General features: G+C 51.4%; 3 protein-coding genes and 1 long non-coding RNA gene across 8 annotated transcripts; 3 read left to right on the top strand and 1 right to left on the bottom strand.

Moving 5' to 3' along the window:
- Positions 1-5: 5 nt before the first annotated feature.
- MRPL55 (mitochondrial ribosomal protein L55) lies at positions 6-2,346 on the top strand. Its single transcript, XM_068934083.1, has 4 exons — positions 6-62; positions 1,485-1,551; positions 1,806-2,010; positions 2,099-2,346. Exons 2-4 carry the CDS (start codon positions 1,526-1,528, stop codon positions 2,240-2,242), a joined length of 375 nt encoding a protein of 124 aa, XP_068790184.1. The 5' UTR covers positions 6-62; positions 1,485-1,525; the 3' UTR covers positions 2,243-2,346.
- On the top strand, positions 2,322-9,526 carry C2H1orf35 (chromosome 2 C1orf35 homolog). 4 transcript variants are annotated; one of them, XR_011139492.1, is made up of 10 exons: positions 2,680-2,745; positions 3,529-3,636; positions 4,237-4,393; positions 4,479-4,527; positions 4,652-4,734; positions 4,854-4,926; positions 5,085-5,164; positions 5,422-5,565; positions 5,647-7,707; positions 8,034-9,526. XR_011139492.1 is itself a non-coding variant. In XM_068934078.1 (9 exons), exons 2-9 carry the CDS (start codon positions 3,543-3,545, stop codon positions 5,903-5,905), a joined length of 939 nt encoding a protein of 312 aa, XP_068790179.1. In that variant the 5' UTR covers positions 2,322-2,462; positions 3,529-3,542; the 3' UTR covers positions 5,906-9,526. The 4 variants fall into 4 exon arrangements, 3 of the variants coding, with proteins under 3 accessions (XP_068790179.1, XP_068790176.1, XP_068790178.1); XM_068934078.1 differs by lacking the exon at positions 2,680-2,745 and adding an exon at positions 2,322-2,462 and having other exon boundaries at positions 5,647-9,526; XM_068934075.1 differs by having other exon boundaries at positions 5,647-9,526.
- On the bottom strand, positions 8,633-23,269 carry ARF1 (ARF GTPase 1). Of its 2 annotated transcripts, none has more exons than XM_068934081.1 (5): positions 23,032-23,269; positions 12,787-12,965; positions 12,145-12,255; positions 11,335-11,459; positions 8,633-10,216 (listed from the first exon to the last, which is right to left on the bottom strand). In XM_068934081.1, the coding sequence occupies exons 2-5, from the start codon at positions 12,932-12,934 to the stop codon at positions 10,055-10,057; spliced, it is 546 nt and encodes a 181-aa protein (XP_068790182.1). In that variant the 5' UTR covers positions 12,935-12,965; positions 23,032-23,269; the 3' UTR covers positions 8,633-10,054. The 2 variants fall into 2 exon arrangements, with proteins under 2 accessions (XP_068790182.1, XP_068790183.1); XM_068934082.1 differs by lacking the exon at positions 23,032-23,269 and adding an exon at positions 22,482-22,791.
- On the top strand, positions 22,742-25,853 carry LOC138066256 (uncharacterized). Its single transcript, XR_011139493.1, has 3 exons — positions 22,742-23,200; positions 25,267-25,371; positions 25,646-25,853. It is a non-coding gene; the product is annotated as an uncharacterized lncRNA (long non-coding RNA).

Raw genomic sequence — 25,853 nt, 5'->3', positions numbered from 1 at the left:
CGGGGAAACAAGCCGGGGCCGATCAGCAGGGCCGGAGGAGGGGGGGGAGCCAGGCACCTTCGGTGTGCGGCGAGGGGGAGCCGCCTTGGGCTGAACTATAATGGCGGCGGAGGGGGGGGGTCACTTTAAGAGCCGGGTCGTGATATGGGGGAGGGGGAGCTGCCTCGGGGTTGAACCACTGCGGGGCGAGGGGGGAGCCGCCGTGGAGCTGAACCACTGCGGGGTGAGCGGGGAGTCACTTTGGGCTGAACCACTGCGGGGCGAGGGGGAGCCACTTTGGGCTGAGCCACTGCAGGGTGAGGGGGAGCCACTGTGGTGCTAAACCACTGCAGGGTGAGGGGGGAGACAGTTTGGGCTGAACCACTGCAGGGTGAGGGGGGAGCCACTTTGGGCTGAACCGCTGTGGGTGAGGGGGGGAGCCATTTTGGGCTGAACCGCTGAGGGGCGAGGGGGGGAAGCCACCATGGGGCTGAACCACTGCGGGACGAGGGGGGAAGCCACCATGGGGCTGAACCACTGCGGGGTGAGGGGGGGGAGCCACTTTGGGCTGAGCCACTGCAGGGTGAGGGGGGGAGCCACTGTGGGGCTAAACCACTGCAGGGTGAGGGGGGGAGCCACTTTGGGCTGAACCACTGCGGGGTGAGGGGGAGCCACTTTGGGCTGAACTACTGCGGGGCGAGGGGGGAGCCACTTTGGGCTGAGCCACTGCGGGGCGAGGCGGGGAGCCACCATGGGGCTGAGCCACTGCAGGGTGAGGGGGAGCCGCTGTGGAGCTGAACCACTGCAGGGTGGGGGGGGAGCCACTTTGGGGCTTTACCACTGCGGGACGAGGGGGGGAGCCACCATGGGGCTGAACCACTGCAGGGTGAGGGGGGGAGCCACTTTGAGGCTGAACCACTGCGGGACGAGGGGGGGAGCCACTTTGGGCTGAGCCACTGCAGGGTGAGGGGGGAGCCACTTTGGGCTGAACCACTGCGGGGTGGGGGGGGAGCCATCATGGAGCTGAACCACTGCAGAGCGAGGGGGAGCCACTTTAGGCTGAACCACTGCGGGGCGAGGGGGGGAGCCACTTTGGGCTGAACCACTGCAGGGTGAGGGGGGGCCACTTTGGGCTGAACCACTGCGGAGCGAGGGGGGAGCCACTTTGGGCTGAGCCACTGCGGGGCGAGGGGGGAAGCCACCATGGGGCTGAACTACTGCGGGGCAAGGGGGGGAGCCACTTTGGGCTGAACCACTGCGGAGCGAGGGGGGAGCCACTTTGGGGCTGAACCACTGCGGAGCGAGGGGGGAAGCCACCATGGGGCTGAACTACTGCGGGGCAAGGGGGGGAGCCACTTTGGGCTGAACCACTGCAGGGTGAGGGGGGGGCCACTTTGGGCTGAACCACTGCGGAGCGAGGGGGGAGCCACTTTGGGCTGAACCACTGCGGGGCGAGGGGGGAAGCCACCATGGGTCTGACTCCGGCAGCCCGTCTTGTTCCTCAGGTCGGCGGCAGAGAGACCTCGCCGCGCTGCCTCGCGTGGTGATGGCGGCGCTGAGCAGGACGCTGGGGTGAGCGCCGGCCCCGCCTGGCCCTCCCTCGCCGCCGACCCCTCCGCCTCAACGACGGCGCCGAAGTCGAAACCCCCGTTTTTCGGCCTGAAACCCAGCCGGGGCCGGCGCCCCCGCTGCCGCCTGGGAGCCCCGTCAGCGGGAGGGTGGGAGCGGGCCCGCGGCGCGCCCCCCCCCCCCCCCCCCCCGCCATTTCTAACCCCCACACCGTGACTTGGCCTCGGCGCTGAGAGATTTTTGCCTCCGGCCGGCAGGTCGCTGGGGCAGCAGGTCGCCCGCGGCCGGCTGCCGCCGAGCTTCCGCCTGCTGCACGCCTCCTGCGGCCGCGGCGACTCCAACAGGACGTCGGTGGCCCGCGTCCGCCGGCAGGCGTACGGCCGGCTCTACCCCGTGCTGCTGGTGAAGACCGATGGCTCTACCGTCCGCGTCCGCTACAAGGAGCCCAAGAAGATCCTGACGGTGAGGCGGCGGCGGGCGGGCGGGAAGGGCCCCGGGAGGGAGCCCTGATCCTGATCCTCGCCGCGGCCGGTTTCTCTTCCCTCTGCAGTTGCCTCTGGACAGCAACGCGCTGCCCGAGGCCGAAAGGAAGGCCCGGCTGCGGCGACAGTTCCCCGCCCGGTTTAAGGCCCCGAAGGAGGAGGCGTTCGAAGACGTCAACCTGGACGAGTACAAGAAGTTTTGGAAGAGCTAAGGGCCGGCCGCTCGCGGACGCCGTTTGGAGCGCTCCCGCCGAGGCTCTAACATAACGTCCGGAAGAGAAAAATTTGGAAAATAATTCTTTTTCGGTGGAATTTCCGAGCGTTTCCTGTCTGGTTTTGTGCGGGGTGCAGGCAGGCTGCCCCTGTGTGGGGGAGGACGGACGTCGCCTGTAGGCCAGCCGGGGAGCCGACGTGGTGGTGGTGGTGGTTGAGGTGGGATCGGGACCCCCAGCCCTTGAGGCCGGCGCTGTTTGGGGGGAAACTCCCCGGTTTCGGTGGTCCCTTTGGTTCCCCCCACCCCCCCCCACCCCCGCGTGGCGGCGCGATGGTGCCGCCCGCCGCCTCTCAACCGTCCCACTCCCCCCCCCCCCGGCGGCGGGGCGCGGTGGTAGCGCCCGGGGCGGGGCGGGAGCGGCGCGCGCCGCTGGGGGCGGGGCGCGGGGTGGGGGAGGGGGAGGCGCAGCGCGGGGCGGCGCGGCCGGAGCGCGCGGGCGAGGTCTGCGGGGGGCCGGGGGGGGGGGGGGAGTTGCGCGGCCCCTGCGCCTTACACCGCCCATCCCCGTCCCCTCGGGGCGGTCCCCCCCCACCCCCCCACCCCCGCGGTGTGCAACACCTCCCTGCGCGGCCTCTGCACCCCCCCGGGCTGTGCAACCCGCCCCCTCCAGCCTCTGCACCCCCCCGGTTCGTGCAACCTCCCCCCCCCCCCGGGCTGTGCAACCCCCCCCGCCCCGCGGCCTCTGCACCCCCCCGGGCTGTGCAACCCGCCCCCTCCAGCCTCTGCACCCCCCCCGGTTCGTGCAACCTCCCCCCCCCACCCGGTTCGTGCAACCCCCCCCCCCGCGGCCTCTGCACCCCCCCGGGCTGTGCAACCCGCCCCCTCCAGCCTCTGCACCCCGCCCCGGTTTGTGCAACCCCCTTCCCCGGCCTCTGCACCCCCTCGGGATGTGCAACCCCCCCTCCCGACTTCTACACCCCCCCCCGGTTTGTGCAACCCCCCCACCCCGGCCTCTGCACCCCCCCGAGCTGTGCAACCCCCCTCCCCCCCCCCCGACACCATCCAGTCTTTGCAACTCTCCCCCCTTGGCCATGCACCCCCCTGCGCTGTCCAGACTTTGCAACACCCCCCCCCACTTTTGCAGCCCCCCTTCCCCACGCTTGCAGCCCCCAAGTCTTTGCATTCCCCCCGCGGCAGGGCTGGGGTGGCGGCAGCGCTGGTGCTGGTGGTGGTGGTGGGAATGACTTTTGCCGCGACGTTTCGCGCCCGCCCCGTCTCCCGCAGGCTCCGGCGGCACCATGTTCGGCTCGTCCCGCGGAGGGGTGCGCGGCGGGCAGGACCAGTTCAGCTGGGAGGACGTGAAGGTGGACAAGCAGCGCGAGAACTACCTAGGTAAGGATGGAGGAGCCACCACCTCTGGAGGAGCCACCTCTGGAGGAGGGAGCCACCACCTCCGGAGGAGGGAGCCACCTCCAGAGGAGCCACCACCTCTGGAGGAGCCACCACCTCTGGAGGAGGGAGCCACCTCTGGAGGAGCCACCACCTCTGGAGGAGGGAGCCACCTCTGGAGGAGCCACCTCTGGAGGAGGGAGCCACCACCTCTGGAGGAGCCACCTCTGGAGGAGGGAGCCACCTCTGGAGGGGGAGCCACCTCTGGAGGAGCCACCTCTGGAGGAGCCACCTCTGGAGGAGGGAGCCACCACCTCTGGAGGAGCCACCTCTGGAGGAGGGAGCCACCTCTGGAGGAGGGAGCCACCTCTGGAGGGGGAGCCACCTCTGGAGGAGCCACCTCTGGAGGAGCCACCTCTGGAGGAGGGAGCCACCTCTGGAGGAGGGAGCCACCACTTCTGGAGGAGGGAGCCACCACTTCTGGAGGAGGGAGCCACCTCTGGAGGAGCCACCACCTCTGGAGGAGCCACCATCTCCGGAGGAGCCACCTCCAGAAGAGCCACCACCTCCAGCACCCGTGACACCACCTTCTCGTACCCGCAGGCAACTCGCTGATGGCCCCGGTGGGCCGCTGGCAGAAGGGCAAAGACCTCACCTGGTACGCCAAGGGCAAGGCGGCGGCGGCGGCGAGCGGCGCGGCGCGCGAGGAGGAGCTGGCGGCCGTGCGCCTGGCCGAGCGCGAGGCCATGCTGGCGGCGCTGTGAGTGCAGAGAGGGGGGCGAGCGGTGGGGGACCCCCGGGCGAACCCTCCCCGCCTGCCCCTTCCTCCTCTTCTCTTCCCGCAGGGGTTACGGCACCGCGCGGCGGCAGCGGCCCGCCGGCCTCAGCAAGGAGGTGAGAACCGCGTCACCCCACCCCGCCGCCGCCCCGGGCCGAGCTCGGTTTTTCGGTGGGCGCCAGGCGGAGACGCCCTCCTTCACCGTCGTTTCTCGGGGGCGGTGGGCTTTGACGCCCGCAGGACCTGGCCGAGGTGTGCAAGCGCGGCGGCGGCGAGCGCAGCCGCCAGGACGTGGACCGGCTGGTGGGATTGGGCAGCTCCAGGTAACGTCCTGGGGTTCGACCTCCCGCGGTCCCTCCTTTCCCCGGCGGAAACGGGACGCCCGGCGGAGCCCGCCCGCGTTTGGCGGACGCCCTGACGCGGCGCTTGCCGTCCCCCGCAGCGGCTCCGCCGGCCGCCTGACGCTCTCCAAGGAAGACAGAGAAGCGGCCAAGATGGGGCTCTCGGTCTTCACGGTAGGTCTACGCTGCGGGAAACGCGAGGTTTTTTGGGGGGTTGGAAGCGAGTAACGCGCGTGTTGCGCTTCCCCTCCCCGGTTCCCTTCCCTTTTGCCCACGCTGCGACGCCGGGGGACGACTCCCCGCGCTCGCCCGGGGTTTTTCTTTCTCCGTAGCATCAAAAGGTCCCGAGCAGCCCCGAGACGTCCGGCTCCAAGAGGAAGCAGGACAAGGAGGAGAAAGCCGAGGAGCCGGGGTAAGGACGGCCGGCGTCCCCCCGGCTCGGTTCGGCGTCGCCTTCTCCTCCCGCCTCGATGCTCTTCGATGGGTGGTTGCGGCTGCCACGACCTGGCTTTGGGCAGATTTTGGAAAGGGAGAAATGGGAGAAAAAAGATGGGAGCGTTTCCCTTCAGCACGGCGCGGAGGCTCCTGCTGCCGCTGGATGGGTCCGAGCCCCGGGGCAAAAGCCGGAGGGAGCCGCCGGTGACGCCTCTTTTTTTCCGCCCTCCGCAGGTCGGAGAGCGGCAAGAAATCCAAAAAGGAGAAGAAGAAGAAGAAGAAGAAGAAGAAGCGCAAGAAGGAGAAGAAGAAAGACAAGCGACCCGAGAGAGACGCCGCCGCCTCGTCCTCGCCTTCCTCGCCGGAGCAGGACGCGAGGTGGCCGGACGCGAGGACGGGCACGGCGATGCCGCCCCGGTTTTCCGTCTCCCCGCGCTCACCTTCTCCTCCGTCTCGCAGGCGTCGCCGCGGGAAAGCTCGGCACCGGCCCGCGGCCGAGCCATCGCCCCGCTCCCGGTCCCGCTCCCGACATGACACGGACTCCTCCAGCAGCGGCCACAGCTCGCCGGCGAGCCCCTGGCGGCGCCGCAGCCGGGACGGCCGCGGCCAGCACCCTTCGCCGCGCCGCAGAGCGAGGAAGAGGAGCCGGAGCCGGTCCCCGCCGCCACGCTCGCTCGGAGCACCGAAGCAAACCGCGGTCCGGCCCGAGAGATCTTAAACAGCCTCTATTTTTTTTTTTTTTTTTTTTAAGGTATCGTCTAAATTAAAGCCGCGGCGGGGCGGCCGCCCGAGCGGTGAAATCTTCGGAGCGCCGAGCCGAAAAACCCAGCTTGGCGCCGCGGGGCTGCCGGGGCGCGGGAAGCCCGAGCGGCGCGGGGCTGGCGGCCGCTCCGCGCGCGACGCGTCCCGGCCGGCCGGTTGCACGTACCGCTGCTGAGTTTCGCCGGGCCGCGGCTGGCCGGCGAGGGTGCCTTCGGACGGACGGGTGGCTGCAGCGGCAGCGTTTTGCGCCCGTCTCCCCTGTTTGGGTAAAGAGCAGTTGGATGCAATTATTACTTCTTTTTGGTTGTATTTTTTTTTTTTTAACATTTCTTCTAACACTCTCGTTGTTTCCACGCAAGAGGCCGGAGCGCCGTTTCTTTCTTTAAAGCGTCCGTTATTCGTTGCAATAATGCCCGTTTTTGCGCTCCTCGGCCCCTTGTCCGGCTGCGTTCCCGGGCCGGCCGTGTCGGATTCGGCCGCCGCGGCTGGTTCTCGCGGGCTCCTCCATGCCGATGTCTCCTGCCTCGCGGGGCCGTCGCTGCTGTTTTCTCGCTCCTGCGGCGAGCTCGTGCGCCCCGGTTTGTGCCGGCTGCGCGCTGTCCCGCCACGCTCGCGTGCATCTGAGCAACGCTCTCCCTGACCCTGCTCCTCTTTCCCTTTCTCCCCCTTTGCACCCTCTGCCAAGGATCCTGCTTGTGCTCTTTGCTTTTTTTTTGAGATGGGGCGAGGGGGATGGCTCCATCTCCCTCACCCTGGAGGTGACGGACATCACCCCTGGGGGCAAGCTTGGAGCGTGAGGCCTCGGGCAGAGGTGAAGCTCAGAGATAAGCCACCATCCATCCATCCCTCTCTCCTTGTGGCCTCCTGGCGACACCGGTTCCTGGGAGGACGGGGAACAAGGAACTACCCCAGCCCCAGCTCCGCTCGGCCCTGCCAAAGCAAGCAGGCGCCTGGCTGTGAGCTTCCTCCTTCCTGCCTCCGGGGACCGGGTGGCTCAAGTCCCTGCAGGCCTGGCCAAGCCCAAACCAGAGCGAAGCCCCTGCTGCCCTGAGGAGCCAGGGTGACTCGCTGCCTGCTGGGCTCAGATACCATCAGGACATTGCTCCACGCTTTCTCCTCCCAGCCTGGGCTGACAGCAAATTCTGCAGGTTTGGGGGGGGGGGGGTAAGCAGGGTCTGCTACCCCTGCTCACTGCCTGTCTCCCCTCCCTCCCTGCCCCATGCAAACACACCTCCATGAAAACCATCGCTCAGGGACTCCGTCACCCATCATGGCTCTGCTGTAGATGGGGCATGGCCAGGCATCCATTTCCTTGGGGCTCAGGGGACGGGAGATGATCTTCAGCTTGTATCACGTTGCTGGGGGCTCCACTTAACTTCAGCAGCACAAAGTTATACCAGCAGATGAGCTGGCCCTTCACTTCCCTGCCAGAACAGGATGAAGTAGATGTCCTGCCCAATGAGGCATGCAAATATCCCAATTCAGGGCTTGAAATTCAAGGTGTGATGAAGAGCCCGGAAAGCATAACCTGCCTTGCAGGAGTTTTGTAATCCCTTGTCACAACGTTTGCCTAATACCATTTACCTTTAACTGCTGAGACAAGCTAGAAAACTCTGAATGCAAGGAACCGAGGCCATGCTCAGCTGGCCCTTGCTGGGAAACTGGTATAAGCCTGATCACACCATGTGGCATCCCCAGCAGAAGCTGAAGTAAAGCAGAACTCCACCGCTTCACTACACAAGTCCCTGCCCAAGAGAAGTAAGTCCCAGAGTGAACTTGTACTAAACATTGGGGTTAGGGCCTGCGTCTACATGTTAAGCGACTGCCTTAGCTGTTTAGAGGGGAGACAAAAAGCGGTGAGTGGAAGTGTGGCGTCCACGGGACAGGTGAGAAGCTAGGAGATGCACCCAAATCCTCAAAGGCACTCTGTTGTCTGTCACTCATCTCTGACCAGCTGGATACTAGCTCCATCCATGAACAGGGAACCACACTCCTGTCCCCTCTTAGTTTATTTGGATAAACTAAGGCCCCAGTTTTCCCCACATGGAAGTGCTGCTCCTTAACCTGCATAACATATTTTACAGGTTTCCAACCTGTGAAGTAGAGGAGAAGCAGCTGAAACCTCAAGGAAAAACAGCAGCAGCCCAGCCGCTAGAGCATTACAAACAATAATGAGAAGCTGTAGCTGACTGAAGAGAAGGCAAGATGATCAGCCAAGAATACAGTTTTGTCCCCTAGCCAGCACTGGGGTAGATAACTGAAGGGAAAAAGAAACAAAGGTAGTTTTTAGGAAGGCAAACTTGCTTCCCCCCCTCCTCCCCCCCCAAAGCAGCTCCTCCACTGAGCCTATTATTAAATGGGAAAAGCAGGGAGGACAATCTGCTACGGAAACCATGATGATGGGACTTCTTCAGAAGCTTGACAGATGTCCCTGAGGTGATGAAGAGACTGCAGCAGAAGCTGACTACCAACAGCTGCTGCTCACCTCTCCACCTGCCACAATCAAACTAGGCACCATGCATTCTCTGGAAAATATCAAGATGTGCTGAAATTTTCATGCCCATTCTGATGTGGCAAGGCACTGGTTAGACTTACTTTAACTTAGTCTTCAGCAAAAAAAAAAAAAAAAAAAAAATCTAAGCACACACAGAGTACTGCACAAAGATGATACAAAACAACATGATACCAGTGCAAGTTCCATGAAACTTTTTATTCAACAAGTATTTCGTTATGATTCTGCCAAGATGATCAAATGAACAGCAAGGCATAAAAAACATGAAATAGTTAAGAGATTTTATTCTAATAGCTTTAATTACAGTGCTTGTTTGTCGAAATGAAAACCGAAAACAAGTATACAAAACAGTTGATTACTAATTGTGTATTGAAAGCAATAAAGGTTTCCACAACACTAAACAAACCAGTTCTGATAGTTCCTCAAGTTAAAGTTTTAACAGCTCCAGCTTCTTCAGTGTTTATCAAAATACAAAAGAAAAGTAAAGAGGTCTTTTTTCTGATGGCAAATCTGAACCTTGCAGTATGAGGGATGCCAAGGGTTTTCACACATATACAGATATGGGATTGTTCCAAAATGGGATTGAGTACTTCTAGAGTGGAATGACTCTCCGAACTCTCATGCTTTTTTCCTAGACACTATACATAGATGTTTGGTGTTTTTCATGGCAATTCTTACTTAAGTACAGTACTTTCTGACTATAGAGCTTAGGACTAGTAGAGGCTGTGCTTTCTGTGGAAAGGTTTGCCTTCTGGAGTGGTTTACACGCAAGAAAAGTACAAAACACTTTAGACAAATACAACAGGCTAAAAATGTGACTTCCAGAAATTATTCAAGTTCAATGGAAGCGATAAACCTCACCTGAACCAAAAGTCAGAAGTTTAGGATGAATCTGAAGGCTCATCTAAACCAGCTCTGACAAATCTTTTAACAAGTACGAACAAACATGAGCACATACTATGAGCTACAGAAAGAACCAGAGATCTACCAGTTGTAATCTGTACTTTAACCCGATGAAGCTAATTTGGTGTCAATCATTGCTTCGCCATTTCAGAAGAATTAAAAGTCACCGTATTAGAGTTAGAACAGCAGAAGCTATGTCAAACATATTTGTATGATCAAGTGTTTTTACTTTTCCTTGACTATTTAAAAAAATACAGAATTCAGGTTAAAAACCAACCACCAAAATGGATCTCACAGACCTCACAACCCAACAGAGATAGTATTCAGCTCTACTGCACAATGACCACTGGCAACCCTTGTGTTAATCCACTTAAATCCCTTCCAAGTACTAAACAGTGAGTTGATTCTTTACAATAAAAAAGCTGAGTAATATTGCATAGGAGTACCAGAAACTGCCTCATTGGAAACAAAAACTATTTACATTAAATAAGAAACCTAACTGTTTTCAGGCTTGTATTTGCCACATTTACAGCATGGTGCAATATATACTGTGACAAAAGAAATGAAAACAGCTTCCGGCACTCAATACCACAAAGTAGCACAGTTTGCCACATTAGAGTAAAGCGAAGGGCGAACAGGAGGAAATAAGAGGGAGGGGTGGAAAAAGAGGGAAGAGGAAGGATTATGGTTTCATTTCTGGTTTCGGAGCTGATTGGACAACCAGTCCAGTCCTTCATAGAGACCATCTCCGCTAGTGGCACAGGTCGCCTGGATATACCAGTTCCTGTGACGAAGAGAATGCAGTCCAAGTTTGTCTGTGATTTCTGCTGCATTCATCGCATTCGGCAGATCCTGAGGGAAGTAAGCACAGTCATTTTCTCTCCTGCTAGTCAAAGGAAAAAGCCTGCCTTCCTAAACAATTTTAGTCAGCTTCAAACCCACTAGGGGGAAAAAAAAAAAGTTAGGAGCTTTTAGAGTTTCAGAGCAACTCAGCAGACTACTTTTGTATTCAAGCTGTGTGTTTCAGAGAAACTCCGTAGATCACTCTTGTATTCAAGTTATTTCCCATATACTGACAAAAATCTCCAGAGGTTAAAAGCATGATCACCCATTGCTGGTTGCACTATGGGCTATTCCTCTTAAGAAAACAGAAGTTAGGCGGCTAAAGTTTGGATTAAGTCATCATGCCACTCAGCGTTGACCCAAAACTACATACAATTCAAGGTCTGTTTTCATTCATTTCCCCATACAGGAAATGCTTTCTGCCACTGCAGTATTATCTAAATTCAAGCTAAACTTTTATTGTGAAGCACTACTCAGCTCAGTACTCAGTGCTGCTTCCGTTTACAGTCCATTTTCCTGCTACTAGGACAGACTTATGGCTTCTTTAGCTTTCAGAGCCTGCACAACTGATGAAGCAGGATGCTATTAAGGTCTGCACAACTGAAGTTTACTTAGTTGTATTTAAGACTCACAACATTTGGGTTTAACCTACCAAGGTTTTTACAAACAAAAGACAGTCTCAGCTAGCTTTGCAGCCTAGAAGAGTGCTACTCTCAGTTCAGTTCAAGTATAACAAAAGTCAACTCCCTTTTCCCACCACCACAAGCAGTGCTCTCAATTACCCTAACTACAGGATTAGGGAAGTTCCAGTTTGGGGCATTCCAGGCTTCTTTTCTGTTTGGAGAAAACTTAGGTGGGTACAACCTACTGTCAAAAATGGCAGAATTCTTCACTAAAACTGAGAACACAGGAAACGTCATTAGCCAACACTGTTTTGAAGAGGCACTTTTCAAACGAGAACAGGGCAATTTTTGTTGAAGAAAACAAACCCACAGACTAATGGACATTTACTGAGAGCGTACCTATTATGCTGCAGACATTCACATCAAGTTGAACAGCAAATCAACTCATAAATAGGCGGTGCATTTTCAAGAGCTCTTACAGAAAGACATCTTGTTTGGGCATACCTGTTTGTTCGCAAACACTAATAAAACAGCATCTCTAAGCTCATCTTCTGCCAACATTCTCATAAGCTCTTCTCTGGCCTCGTTCACTCGTTCCCTGTCATTACTGTCAACCACAAAAATCAAACCTAGAAATAAGCAAACAGTCAGAACCAGTGAACACAGGAAGTTATTTACATGCAACATCACAGCTCTAGAAGTCAGAACTAAGCTTTTAAGAGAAAATAATGCAAAACAATATGCAGCAAAAAAGCACAAGTTCCATATTGTTACAATGTCACATCTGAGAGAAAGAGTCTGCTCTTCCTGAGAGCTGGAGGAAGTGAGCAGTTTGCTTGCATTAGAAGTTTTTGGAACTTGCATGTTTAATTTACGTAACCTCTCCGTACTTTCAAGGAGCAGCAACACTTAAATTCCTATGACAGGACTCTAATGCATCTGTAATATACATTATAAAGGCATACAAGTGGAAGAAGTGACAAGTTCTCAGTTCACAGGCCTGTTAAGTTTGTAGGAAGTGACAAGTACTAAAGGCTCTGCTTTGAAATGAAGGCAGAGGAGCTGCAATGCTTTCAGAGGAAAAGCAGAATTCTGATTCAGACGGACAAGGAAGACTGGTTTCTAGATTTCTTTCCATCCCTCTTGGAACCCGCACTAGCTTAATATAACAGCCAGCCTAGCACATGTGCACAACCCCCACCCTGTTATAATAAACTTTTTTCTCCAAGAAAATATCAGGACTATCCATGCAGGGACATTAAAAAAACAACTTTTTATATTCTGGTAACTTGCAAATTAAGCATGAAGACTCACCTTGTGTATTCTGGAAGTAATGGCGCCAGAGCGGTCTGATCTTATCCTGACCACCTACATCCCACACTGTGAAGCTAATGTTCTTGTATTCTACTGTTTCCACATTGAAACCTAAAACAAAAATTGTGGCAAAACCTCAGTTAAGCATAGCTGGACCTCCACCTATTGTATTTTCCAAGTCATGCTCTCACCACTGAAAACATTATCTGAAAGTTTAAATGTTTCAAATAAGCTGAATCTCATACAAGATCCCAAAGCAGACAAATATGGGTTCTCTGGGTTCTTTGTTTCTGATCACCCAGTCCTCAGATAAGCCCCCCCTCCATTTTTCAGTCCAAACCACCCGATGCCCCAAAATTCTTAACGAAATTAGGGTGACTGCCCTTCCACAGCCCACAAAGGTTTGTTCCACAACCAACTGAAGAGAGAGAAGTGAGTGAAAAGGCAATCGTGTGATCTCCCATGCCTGTAGATCTGGCTGTGCCATCTTCACAGCACAGCTTCAGTGAACGCTGGTAGTGACCGGCACATCAGGGTGCAGCACTAAGTCACTTAAATCAATAACGTGGCAGTTAAGATACTGCTGAAACGACAGGACTCAAATCTCAAAGCAAGCAGTTTACACAAACGAAAAACTCTTACCTATAGTAGGAATAGTAGTTACTATTTCACCAAGTTTAAGTTTGTACAAAATAGTAGTCTTTCCTGCAGCATCCAGACCAACCATTAGAATACGCATTTCTTTTTTGCCAAAAAGGCCTTTGAAGAGGTTAGCAAAAATATTTCCCATTGTTGAGATATGTTCTCACTGGCCAGTAAGTCTAGAGAAAGAGATCACAGTGTCATTCAGTTACAACTGGTTGTGTTCTGACCACCGAATCAACCACCAAAAAAACAGATGAATATGAACTCTTTAGACACCCAGACACATAGTACACATTTCGTCCCACACCGAAACAACACAAAGATCAACAGATAAGCCCAAACTTACCCAAGTAAAAAGAAGTGGTTCTCAGTGCTTTCAAAGCTTTCAAATGTTCTTTCAGAGATTTTAGTGCCAAATACTACTCTCAGACTTTTATTTGTGGCAGAAGTAAACAGCAAACGATGCACGTGACTGCTACAGGTACTTTGCCCCCCATCGCTGTGGCGGAATTCATCTACTGCCTGAGGTGTTACTGTAAAACAGGCTTTTTCTAACTGACCTACCGTTAAAACAAGTTTAAACTCGCGCTCGTGTCTTTGTTGCTTAGTGCACTGAGTGTTTCTTCTTTGGGCAGTACTGAGGAATAAAGAGGAGGAAACTCAAAGTCCAGCTTGAATTCTCTCCTACGGTTTCCTTCCTCTCCAGACCTTAGGAAATGGCCTGCCAGCACAGTGTAAACACAAAGCAATATTAGCTTCATTAACATTGAAGACCTTCTCTAGAAAGCAAGTCAATGTTTACTGAAGCTCAACTGTCAAAAATAACTATATTAAGAAGAGGCAGGCTTAGAAATGAATGCTTCTTCGCTCACTGTAAGCTATTCAGTTGGGATGGTCATAAATGGTTAAAAATATCCGGAGCTTCCTGTTTTAGGAACTGAGGAAGTTACCTTTTGATTTCAGCCGCTATAGAGCGCTCACTGTGCCCTTGGAATGGGATCCACTGCTACCTACTTCCACAAGTTTTTCTTTTTTTTTTTTTAAGCTTACTACTGTGTCACTGACAGCACAGCCTAAAACCACCACAAGAAATATTATTTGCTACTGTAAGATAGGAAAATTTGTAAATACAAGTAGCCTTAAAACTTCACAGCAAAGCAGGGATGGGGATGTTAAATGGCACTAGTGACAACTCACACCTTTACTACTGCTTTATCAAAAAGTCTCAGAAAAAGTTTTGAAGAGTCCGAGTCCACCTGAAAAACCAAGTATAAGACAGTAGAAATATATACAGTCAGGATGTGTAACATTCAGGGGTTGGGCTTCCTCTAAGCCAAGTCATAAAGCACAATATTAAATCTGAAACATATCTTGAAAACATTCAGCACTTAATGATGAAGTTGTAAGCTGGAAGTAGAATCCCAACTAGAAATTTGCTTTACAGTACATCAATTGAAGACAACTAAAAACCTTTGAACTGAAAACTCATTGCACCACAGCACAAAAGTCCCGCTCTGCCCTTTTTAGCTCTATGATAAGAACGTATGAAATTTGGCTTCCTCATTCATCACAGATCTAAACAGTTCTGCTGCTCCCAGGAAGTTCTGCTTGAAACAATTTCGAATGCTAAAGTTAAGCACTGTGACACTAACAGTCACGCGTCTGCAGAGGCAGCTTCACAGTTAAGTTCACAGTACACTCCAAAGTTCCTGAAGGACATCAAACATACCACTTCAACTCGCAGAAGAAACTTAAGTCCAAGATGCATTTGTTTTACATGACTGAAACTTGATAGGATTTAAACTTTAAAACTAAGCTGGCCCCTCTATGAGAGACAGGGCAGTCTACGGATTAAAACCAAACAGAAGGTTTAGAAGTTCCATTATGCCACCATTTCCTTCATATTTCTAAAGCATAACCATGAATATTCAACTGCCACTTGAATATATGAAAGCTGTATAAACAGAAAAGTTAATTAGAAAGTAGAGAAAGCATTTTTACTAGAGTCCCTATTTATCCAAATCAGGCTTTCAGACAGCAGGAAATCTCACTCCTCAGCAGTCAACAGCAACTCTTACTGGGCTGGAGGGGAGGGAGGCTATAAAGCTTTCCTTTGTCTGGCTGTTCACACTGCCTCTATTTTCTACTTCATCTGAAAAGCAATATTTTGAGTTTGAACTGTTATCTGTTACCACAGCTGTTATAACCCTCCAAAGTGAGTCTGAGAACTTCTACAGTAAGACAAAATTTATAAGGCCCTGCAAATGAATCTATATATTTTTAAGTTTCTGCTTGTTTAAAAGCCTAACAGGTTAAGTTATTAAATGCTTGAAATCAACAGCTGTAATCAAGTAACACAACTTAATCTTTGCTCTTACATTCATGAGATCTTTCCACCGCTTGCTGAAGTCGCATTCTGGGCTTCACAAGTTGCCCTCATTTAAGAATAACCTTAGTGAATCCCTTCAGACCCTTATTCTCTTGGTAACTGACCGTTCCTAGGTCATCCGCCCCCCAACACCAAAGTGTTTTTTTTACTCAGCTATTTTTATAGCACTCGTCTTCCTCAGTTTGATTTTCTGTGAAGAATGAGAAGTTAAGGCTGAAGAAATTTGTTTGCATTTTCTTCTTGTTCCCTAAACACTCTTACTATCCAAACCTCTTCTGTAACTGATTTGGTACTCTGAGGTACACAACAATCCAGAAAATCTTTTTTTCCAATAGAGAACGGAAATGTCCCACAGCGATGGGCTGTACACTACAAGTGTGTTTAGATGGCCGCTAGAAAGTAGCGGTATCATTATTTTCTAAAAAAGAAAAATATTGTTATGAGAAACCCATCTGCAGAACTCCCACAAGCTGCTGCAGTTCCCACCAGAATGCTTCTTGGATGCTGCTGGGGCAAAAGAGAAAGCCTCTGTCTTCAACATCAGCAGCAACGTCCTCTAACCGGTGGCTAAGAATCAAGTTGGCCTACTGTCACAGAAAAAGAAAATCAGTCTACGCAACCGACAACACTTTACAGACTTGCTCACATTTGTGATGAGATGGTGGGATATGCAATCACATACTTATTGCCGTATATGTTTCTATATTGCACTCCTCTCACTACACTCTCCCTGCCAGCACTTGATTACTTCATAGCACCTTGAATTCCTTCCTCAGCATTAATAAAAATGTTCAGCCAAATCATTATCAGAACAACGACCGATTATTTGCCATAGTCAGGTCTCTGCTTTTTAGGCCAGTCGTGTTGCCAAACAGCAGAGACTATCCCACTGGAAACTGTGGTCGTGTTGCCAAACAGCAGAGACTATCCCACTGGAAACTGCTGCCACAGTTTACAACTGCTTCCCATGACTTCATTACCATCTGTTAATACAACTCAGCTGAGGGATCATGCGATTACTTCCAGTGTACTTCAGTGCAGAGTCTGCTTAGTTTAATTCTCATTTCAGTCAATTAGTTGGACTGCATGAACACACTTAAACTATGCGGAAATTTAAGACAAAGTTCACCAGGCAACCCAGTTACTTTTCAGGCATCTTCAACATTTGCAGTCTCATCTATATGAAGATTTGCCAGTATGCTACCTACATTCTATACCAAGGCATAACTTCCTATTTTCCTTAGCTCAGATTAAACGTTGTCAGTAACTGGTAAACTTAGAGGCCTAACAAGTTAAAAAAACAAAACAACAAAAAAACCCAACAAATATATGCCTGAAAACATAAAAAGAGCACAGGTTATGAGCTGTTTATACTACTTCAGCACATCTTCCGAAGAGGCATCTATGAGACTAAGCAGAAAGACTTTCTTATGAAAGCAAATGATTGAGTGAGCAGCACAGCCTGCATTTCTACAACTTGTAGCATGTGGTCATCCTCATTGTGGATTCGGTTTCTAAAAACCGAAGCCCAAATCACACCAAAGTAGAATCACTGTCTTTCTGACTTTTGTTTCACCAAGCAAGCACTGAAGAACACCTTAACTTATTCCACTCTACCCCAAGATCTGCAGAGTGCTAAAAACCTGTCCGGCAGGTTCAGTTAAGATGAACTGTGTCATTGGTAAACAGTGAGAAAGAAACTCACTGGATAAGACTGCAGTTTTGTTTCAGGAAACAAAGCACTTTCAGCAGCCTATTTTCTAGTAAGCGATACAGTTAGATAAGCAATTAGGAGAACAGGCAGCCCCTTTCAGAGATCCTCAGTGTGACGAGAGTTAAAAACGAATGAATGGTCTGCAGTAGTGGTCTGTCTGATGTCTGTTGAAGGGATACACCAATTGAATTAGCACTTGCTTTCATTAGTTGTAGACAGAATAAAAGCTAAGGAGTACCTCAAGACTAAAGATAATTCAATGTCTAATCTTCTGCAGCACTTTGCAGTTAACCATGCCTTAATGCATGCCAATGTCATTTCATTCCGCTGGCTTATCTTGAGAAGTCAGCTATGCTTCCTGATTTCCACAGTTGACTGCTGTACATGTTAGTGAATAAGCTACACCACAGAAATATGACCAGAAGGGTGTGTAGTATATTAAAGAAGATATATAGCTGCATCTTGATATCTCAGGTAATCTTAATTTTGCACCTCTAGAAGAGTTCTTTTTGAGGAAAAAAAAAACCACACTTCACTGATCCAAGAGTTACAGCAAATGCCATGGTTTTGCTCAGTTTCACACCACTTCTCCAAACATAGAGCAGACAAAATCAGAGGCTGAGGTAGGAGATGCCATATTCATTACCTAATTTGACAAATTAGGTCTGCACTATAAAAATACATTTCTTTCACTTCTACATATCTACTTACCACATAAGGCTTCCACAGCACAAGTTTGGAGCACTGTTTTTCAAAACAATGTAACAAGAGTCACCAGGCATAACCATTCTGTCAATCTCTTCTCTATAATGGATGAACACCAGCAGCAATTAAGATCAACCAAAAAGCTTAACTGTCTGTCCACTCTCTTTACTGTATGCTCTGACATAGAGAAGTACAGAAGGCATTCGTTGACTTTGGGAACTATCATATCTCCATAAGGAGTTTCATATCTTTTTTTTAAACACCTGTTTCAAGGACAGACTAACCTACCAGAAACATACAGCATTAGTTCTAATTTATCAAAAGATCAATGCTAAAGCAAAACTTAAAACCCTATCAGTAAACAGCGCTATTTCAGATAAAGGTTTAACAAAAAAATCTTTTTCCTCATAGCTCCTTGTTACAGCTGCAGTTACATATCTTATTGCTCTATCGAAAGTTTACTGTAGCTTTTTCTAGTTGCTTAGACATCTACAGTAAGTAAAACTGGCATGCTTATGAAGACAACTGAGTCATATCAAAAGCTTACTATCTGTTTAAAATAAAGCCAAATCTACTCTACATTGGCCTAAGCATTAACTCCACCTCTTACGCAATTAAAACCCAAACCCACAGATCCTAAACTGATATTAACATTTAAACTGGTTATCAGTCACAGGAAGACAAGAACTAATCAATTTGGTATTTAACAGAAATATTAATTTGGAATCTAGTCCTTCAGTACTAGTCGGCCTGCATCACATCTCTACTTTATAGCATTCCGGAAGATTTTAAAAGCACAGCATGTAAATATATCATAAACAGAAAAAGCAAATTACAATATAAAAAAGATCACCAAACCCACGAGTAAACAAGTTGCAAGACAGTTTTTTTTTTTTAAACCCAAGTTCAACAACTGCTTTTGGAGTAACTCGCAAGAACTGGCCAAAAAATTAAACTTAAGCGCAAACCTACCTCAGCAGCTTGTTCTTTAGCATTTAAAGACTGATTTAAAAGAGAATGTGAGAAGTTATCCAACAAGGATAAAACAATACAGAAATTTTAGTATTAATCTAGGACCATTTCACAACACCACTCAGCAGGCGCAGTCAGTTAAATACAGCTGCATTCTTCTGAACTTGAAGTAATTTATTTGCAGATTAAAATGTGCCGTCACAGCAAATTCTGAAAAAAGCCCTTGATCAAAACACTTTTTATATAGCTACGGTGGCCCTGATACACTACTATTCAAATACAGGAACATTCAATTGTTTGTACAAGTTGTTCATTGGCCTTCCACATCCGATAACCTCAACGAAAGAGGACTAAACATCAACAAGCACTTTAACTCAGGGACCTTAACACTGAAATTAACTTAAACAACAATTTTCATTTGAGTTACCCAAGACTTTAGAGCTTACTACAAGCCATTAAGCACAGATGAAGTTCAAAAGTTAAGAGGAGCTAACAAGTATGCTAGTTCCTTCATCAACAGTGGATTATTTGGGCATTAAAGGCCCTCATAACAAAGGCTACCTCAAAAACCTCAGAGCTTGTCATCACTAGCAAGCCCCCACTCCTTTTCAGTCATATCTATTAAAACCAGGGGAACGTTAACCGATCTGCACTAACCACTGAAACAATCTTCTCCATGTCACATTGTAGGTGCTTGTGTCAAGTCTGAAATGGAAATGATGTCTTAAATGATAACCTCGTTATACATTTATCTCTTAGAGAAGATTAGAGAAAATAAAGCACTGACATTGAAGGGTCATGTAAAATAAAAAAAGTTAAAGCTACATAATTGTACGCCCATCTAAAAGAGTTTAGATGGATTTGGCCACCTAAAGCTTGCAGTTACCAATTAAAAAGCATCTAGATGCACACTGCATGTTCAAGGCACATGGAGAATGAGTCAGTCACAAGTGAGGAATTAGGTAAAAAAATTCAACACAGAGCTGTTCTGTAGGTAGCATTTTCACTCAACTTAAGTAGGTTGAGCATCTTGCTGTTTATACACATTACCCATAGACAGCATTTTCCAAATGCTATAAGACTTTGACAGCATGGGATTCAGAGTGGCAGGAAAACAGAAAATATTTCTATTTGCAAGCTCAGAACAAGGGTAAAAACACAAAAGAGGGAAACGTTCCTTCGGAGCGATGCACTGTTTCCCAGGTTATTGATCTCTGCCTAACGAAGGCCGACACCACAAGAAGTCATTCCTAATATACTGGGCAGCAAAAGAAAATATCAGGATCTAGCAAAGAAAAGAGGGTAGGCTGCTTAACTTGGTATTCAAAAACTAAGTCAGATTAATCATCTTAATCTCACCTTGAGCTAGTGGAAGCAAACCACTTCTGTTTCACAGGAAAATCTCTAGCCATTTTAACCAATTATATACTACCATGTATAACTCAAGAGCACACAAACACACAGGAAACACACACATCTGGTCCCCAAAATATTTTATTTAATGGACAGGCTTGCAAGTAGAGAAAGAAGTACAGAAGCCGCTGTTCACATTCTTGCCCAGAAAAAGAAGTGGTGCTGACAATGTAATTATGACACCTAAGTTTTGACTTGCAGCTACATCTGCACCTGTTAAATGGCAGATATTCTTACTACTACGGGAAGTGATCACCACAAAGCATTTGTTTTCAGACAAGCCCTGTAAGGTTTATGAGGCCAAACTATTTACAACTTTTAAAAACTTAAATTTTAAGCCAAATAACCTGTTATTCATTCCTACTAACTGGAGAGTAAACCAACATTTACACTCTTAGAAACAGGAAGAACTTGCACAAGAGCTTCAGTAATAAAATTGTTTTCTGGTTTAGGGAAAGTGTTAAAACAGAACCTGCAACTAGCTAGTTACTGTGTATTAGATAATCAGTATATGAATAAGGGCTTCATTACACCTAGGAGTCTTATTAGAACCCCAACATCAGCAAAAGTAGAGCCACAGTCCTTCAATATTTGCATGGGCTAGAAACAAGAAATAAAATTGGATACTTGCAAGCAGAAAGAAAAAAGTGCTGAGCAACACAGAAAAAAAAGCACTGTTGTAGTAGGAAGCTGGTTCTAAACTTCTTTACTCATCAGTTAAAGAAAGGGAACGACGGCAGAGAACCGTGCTAGGTGTAACACAAGCTCTACCGCATTCCAGTAGCAAAACTTTCAACAGATCGCTAAAAGCAAAACTATTTCTGTTAAGAAAAAGTTACTAACTTATGTTCACAAAGTTTATCCACTGCAAGGAACTCAAGATATTAAAAGGCCTCGTGAAGGCTGTTGAAATCTGTAAGAATCCTAGCTTTAAAGGCCATCTTTGCACATCTCAGCAGTTTCTCTAAACTGACCTTTTGCTCTTAAAACAAGGTGCTTTGATTTCAACCCTACAAATTCAGCTGGAAGCCTCTATTGTGAGCTTCTCCTTCTCTCATCAATTAATGTAACCAATAACTAATGTGATAACTGTGCCTCAGTGAGATGTACGAACGCTATTACTGCAAGCAGGTTTTTGAGTCAGCTGAAACTGGAGCACAATACAGTTCGGTCAGTTAGAAGAAGGACCAAAATCCAACCCTTTACCTCCTCCCGCCCACTCTGTTTGCCTTGAAACAACTGTAACTAGTCCTGCCCCTCACTGAGCAAGCATGACTAATGCACACAAGGAATTGCGTGCACTGGTCAAGAATGCATCGCTTTTGCCCAGTCCCTTTTCAGATTTGGGTTTTATTTCACAACCAGACAAACTCCAACATTTGGCAAACCCATAGCAAGGACCAATTTACACTCGGGACACTGCATTCGCACACTTGCATTCTAACCTTATTCCAGGTTCTTAAGGTATGGTCCGATAATTATTACGTACACCAAACTATTAGAGCATTAAGGGCTGTTCAGACTGGAAGTGACACCTGCTTGAGCCATTTTTACTCCTGATGCTCTGGCACAGTAGAAGGGTCAGTAAACTTGGCAAACAAAGAGTTTAAGAGGTTCAAGTGAGGTAGGTTTCCTCACCCTTTCACCCAGTATAATTAGCACAATAGAGAAAGTAGTCCAACAGGGTTCTCAGCACTGCAGACAACCTGTGTTTTTAACAGAGGAAATAAGTGGTGTCATACCAGCCTCCTAAACCTCGGTTTGAGAGAATCCCTTGCTTGCTACAGCTGTAAGACTATGAGTACTTACACTGACAATTTCATTACAAATTCCATAAAGAAAAGCCAGGAAGCAATCCTCAGTTCAGCTGGAAAGGGCTCTCCCCCTCCCCCCGCAAAGTTCTTCAAATTAGTAGTAAAAGTAATTATAAATGTATTGCCAAATGACCTTGGACAATTCACTTCAACTTGATTTCTCTGCCTGAAAAATAAGGTTAGCAGAATATTCTTCATAGGGGTGCTGCAAGACTTATCACTTACAAAACAAAGTTCAAAATGTTATATAAATAGTTCACATTTTAGCTATTGACAAAACTACGTTTCAAAACAAGACTCTGGATACAACTCTAATCAACTGGTGGAATTTGGTTTGGCAGGGACCTAGCAGCAGAGCAACAAGGTCAATGTCAAAAACAACATTTAGGCAGCTTTATGACCCGAGAGAGTTTTAGTTATGTTTGATCGGGGCAAACAGCTTTTTCCGTGAAGAGGTTTGCATAGCTAGCCTATCACTCTAATAGAAAGGGGATATCGGCCCACCAAGTATCACATTAATTGCTCACAGAGACAAGACATAGTACTTTCAGCTGCAGTATAATATCCTTCCATTGGGATCTGCTATGCCAAGGAAAACTGACCTTCAGGATCACCAAACCCAAGCAATGCACCTAAAACAGAGTTTGCTCCAGGCTTAAACAAAAAAAAAAAAAACCCAACTTACCTTCACCCTCCCAGCCCTGCACGAAGCTCGACTCAGCAGCTAAAGATTTACCAAGCAAATAACCGCTCTTCGGAGTCTCGCCCGAGCCTCACCTCACCCTACCAGGCCATGGGGAGCTGCGAGCTCGGCTACCAGGAGCCTTGTCGGGGGGAGGAAGCGCAGGAAAACTCTCGCCGCTCTCGGGCGGGGCAGGCCGGAACGAGGGAGTTTGGGGCGGCCGGGGAAGGAAGGCCCATCTCGCCGCATCCCGTCTAATCCCTCCGGCAGGGGGAGCGACGCGGGGCCTGGCGCAGAGCTGCAGCCCTTCCTCACCCCCTCCCCCTCCGCCTTTTCCCTCCCTTCTCCACCCCCCGGGCTGGGCCGGCGGCTCCCCGCTGCCTGCACTGCGGCCTGGCTGCGGCGGCGGCTCCCTCCTCCCGCCGCCAGCCAAGCGCGGGGCTGGAAGCGGCCGGGCCCGCAAGGCCTCGCCGCCGCCTCAGCGCCTCACAACCCGCCGCGGACCTCGGAGAAAGGACCGTAGGTTGAAAGGAGGGCGGCAGCGGTGACTTACCGGCGTCGGCTGCTGCTGCTGCCCCGGGCAGTGGGTCTGGCTGTGCTCGGGCAGTCCCGCTCGGAGCCGGCTTCCCCCCCTGCCGCCGCTCAGCCTCTCTCCGCCCAAGCACACAAGATGGCGGCGCTCGGCGGCCACGTCAGTGCCAGCCCCGCGCGCGGCACCACGGGTAACCGAGGAGGGCAGCGGGAGGCGGGGCCGGCCGCCGAGGGGGCGGGGCTCCGCCTGCGGCGGCGGCGCTGCAAAGGGGCGGGGCCGGGCGGGAGGCCACGCCCCTCCCTCTCCTCTTGCCCACCCCACCCCCGCGGGTGGGGCGGGGTTGGCGCGTGGGAGCGCGGGCGCGGGGCGGCGCGAGGGCTGTGCGCGTGGGAGCTTTTCCTCCTCCTCCTCCTCCTCCTCCTCCTCCTCCTCCTCCTCCTCTTCCCCCCACCTTCTCCCTGCCGCGGGGCCTGGCGTGCATGCACCATGCAGCATTGCCCCGTGGACGGCTCCTTGGGGACGCATGCACCATGCAGCGTTGCCCCGAGGCCGGCTCCTTGGGGGCGCGTGCACCATGCAGCGTTGCCCCGAGGCCGGCTCCTTGGGGGCGCATGCACCATGCAGCATTGCCCCGTGGACGGCTCCTTGGGGACGCATGCACCATGCAGCGTTGCCCCGAGGCCGGCTCCTTGGGGGCGCATGCACCATGCAGCGTTGCCCCGAGGCCGGCTCTTTGGGGGCGCATGCACCATGCAGCATTGCCCCGAGGCCGGCTCCTTGGGGGCGCATGCACCATGCAGCATTGCCCCGAGGCCGGCTCCTTGGGGGCGCGTGCACCATGCAGCATTGCCCCGAGGCCGGCTCCTTGGGGGCGCATGCACCATGCAGCGTTGCCCCGTGGACGGCTCCTTGGGGGCGCGTGCACCATGCAGCATTGCCCCGAGGCCGGCTATTTGGGGACGCATGCACCATGCAGCGTTGCCCCGAGGCCGGCTCTTTGGGGGCGCATGCACCATGCAGCATTGCCCCGAGGCCGGCTCTTTGGGGACGCATGCACCATGCAGCGTTGCCCCGAGGCCGGCTCCTTGGGGGCGCATGCACCATGCAGCATTGCCCCGAGGCCGGCTCCTTGGGGGCGCGTGCACCATGCAGCGTTGCCCCGAGGCCGGCTCCTTGGGGATGCATGCACCATGCAGCATTGCCCCGAGGCCGGCTCCTTGGGGGCGCATGCACCATGCAGCATTGCCCCGAGGCCGGCTATTTGGGGACGCATGCACCATGCAGCGTTGCCCCGAGGCCGGCTCCTTGGGGGCGCATGCACCATGCAGCATTGCCCCGAGTCCGGCTCCTTGGGGGCGCATGCACCATGCAGCGTTGCCCCGAGGCCGGCTCCTTGGGGGTGCGTGCACCATGTAGCATTGCCCCGAGGCCGGCTCTTTGGAGGCACATGCACCATGCAGCATTGTCCCGAGGCCGGCTCCTTGGGGGCGCGTGCACCATGCAGCATTGCCCCGAGGCCGGCTCCTTGGGGGCGCATGCAGCATTGCCCCGTGGACGGCTCCTTGGGGGCGCATGCACCATGCAGCATTGCCCCGAGGCCGGCTCCTTGGGGGCGCATGCACCATGCAGCATTGCCCCGAGGCCGGCTCCTTGGGGGCGCATGCACCATGCAGCATTGCCTAATAATACCACATTGCGGGATGGTGGAATAGCACACGGACGTTACAAGGTTTAAAGCGTGCCGACGATGCAACCCCCTGCAAGGAGAGTGCATTGAGCGTACGGGCTTGCGACACGCAGGACCCGCTTTGCAGGGCCGTGAGCTGTCTGAAATCCCCGAGGGGGAATCTACAGGCTGTTTTATCCAAACTAAAGCAGGACTGCAGGGAGGAAAAAGGCAAAAAGATAGCTGGTGGGATGTCCCAAGCGCTGGCTCTGGCCTTTCGCAGGCACCTGGGGCGCCTCGGTTTCCCCTCTGAGCCGGAAATACCACTTTTGTCTTTCTTGCCCCGGCCTGGGCACGAAATACTTCCTCCTCTAAAGCGCAGCAGAAATTTGAAAGCAGCAGGAAGCAATGAAAACTCCTTCTTTCTGCCCCCCTTTTCCCCCCCGATGCTCATAGGAAATTAATACCTCAAAATCCTCCGTCCCGCTGTCAAAGGTGGCTGAAATTGCCCGGCAGCTGAAAACATTATAAAGGGATGAGGGAAGACAGACGGGCATGAGCTCAAAAGCCTCTTTTCCTAAAAAAACTAGGTCACGCACGAGAGCGGTGGCAGAGATGGCAGGAGGGAACCCGGACCGGAGCCGGCGCTTGTCCCCCGCCGCCTTGGGGCAGCAAAGCTCACTCTGTACAAGCAGGTAGGATTTAATACGACGATTATTTCACTTAAGGAAGCACCTATGATACGTTAGGTCTCCCCAAAGGTGCACAAAGAGCCTGGAGAGGTCCCAAAACGTTGCAAACACGTTGAGGGGTTTGGGCAAAAGAGAAATGTGGCCTCGGCGCTCTGAGTCATGATGCAAGATGCAGACTTTGCCCGGTGACTCATTTCTGGGAAGAAAAAGGCCTCTTTTTGCAGCGGGGCTGAGCAGACCTGTTCCTTTCCTTTCTTTTTTTCTGCCCGTTTCGGAGTGGGGACGCCGGGGAAAAAGGAACCTCCGCTTGCCCGCCGGGTGCTAGCGGCAGAGCAGCAGCCTCGTCTGCTTTCCTGGCGCGGCCTTTTCGGAGCGGGACGGGTTTTCCTCGCCTCGGGTGACGAATCCTCCAGCATGGCTACACCCTGTTCTCGCTGGCTTTTGCAAAAAATAAAACAATAAATAAATCGTGTTTGTCCAAGGCG

This window comes from Struthio camelus, chromosome 2 (genome assembly GCF_040807025.1).
Source record: "Struthio camelus isolate bStrCam1 chromosome 2, bStrCam1.hap1, whole genome shotgun sequence".
Lineage (NCBI taxonomy): Eukaryota > Metazoa > Chordata > Aves > Struthioniformes > Struthionidae > Struthio > Struthio camelus.
This window is presented reverse-complemented; position numbering and strand designations above follow the sequence as displayed.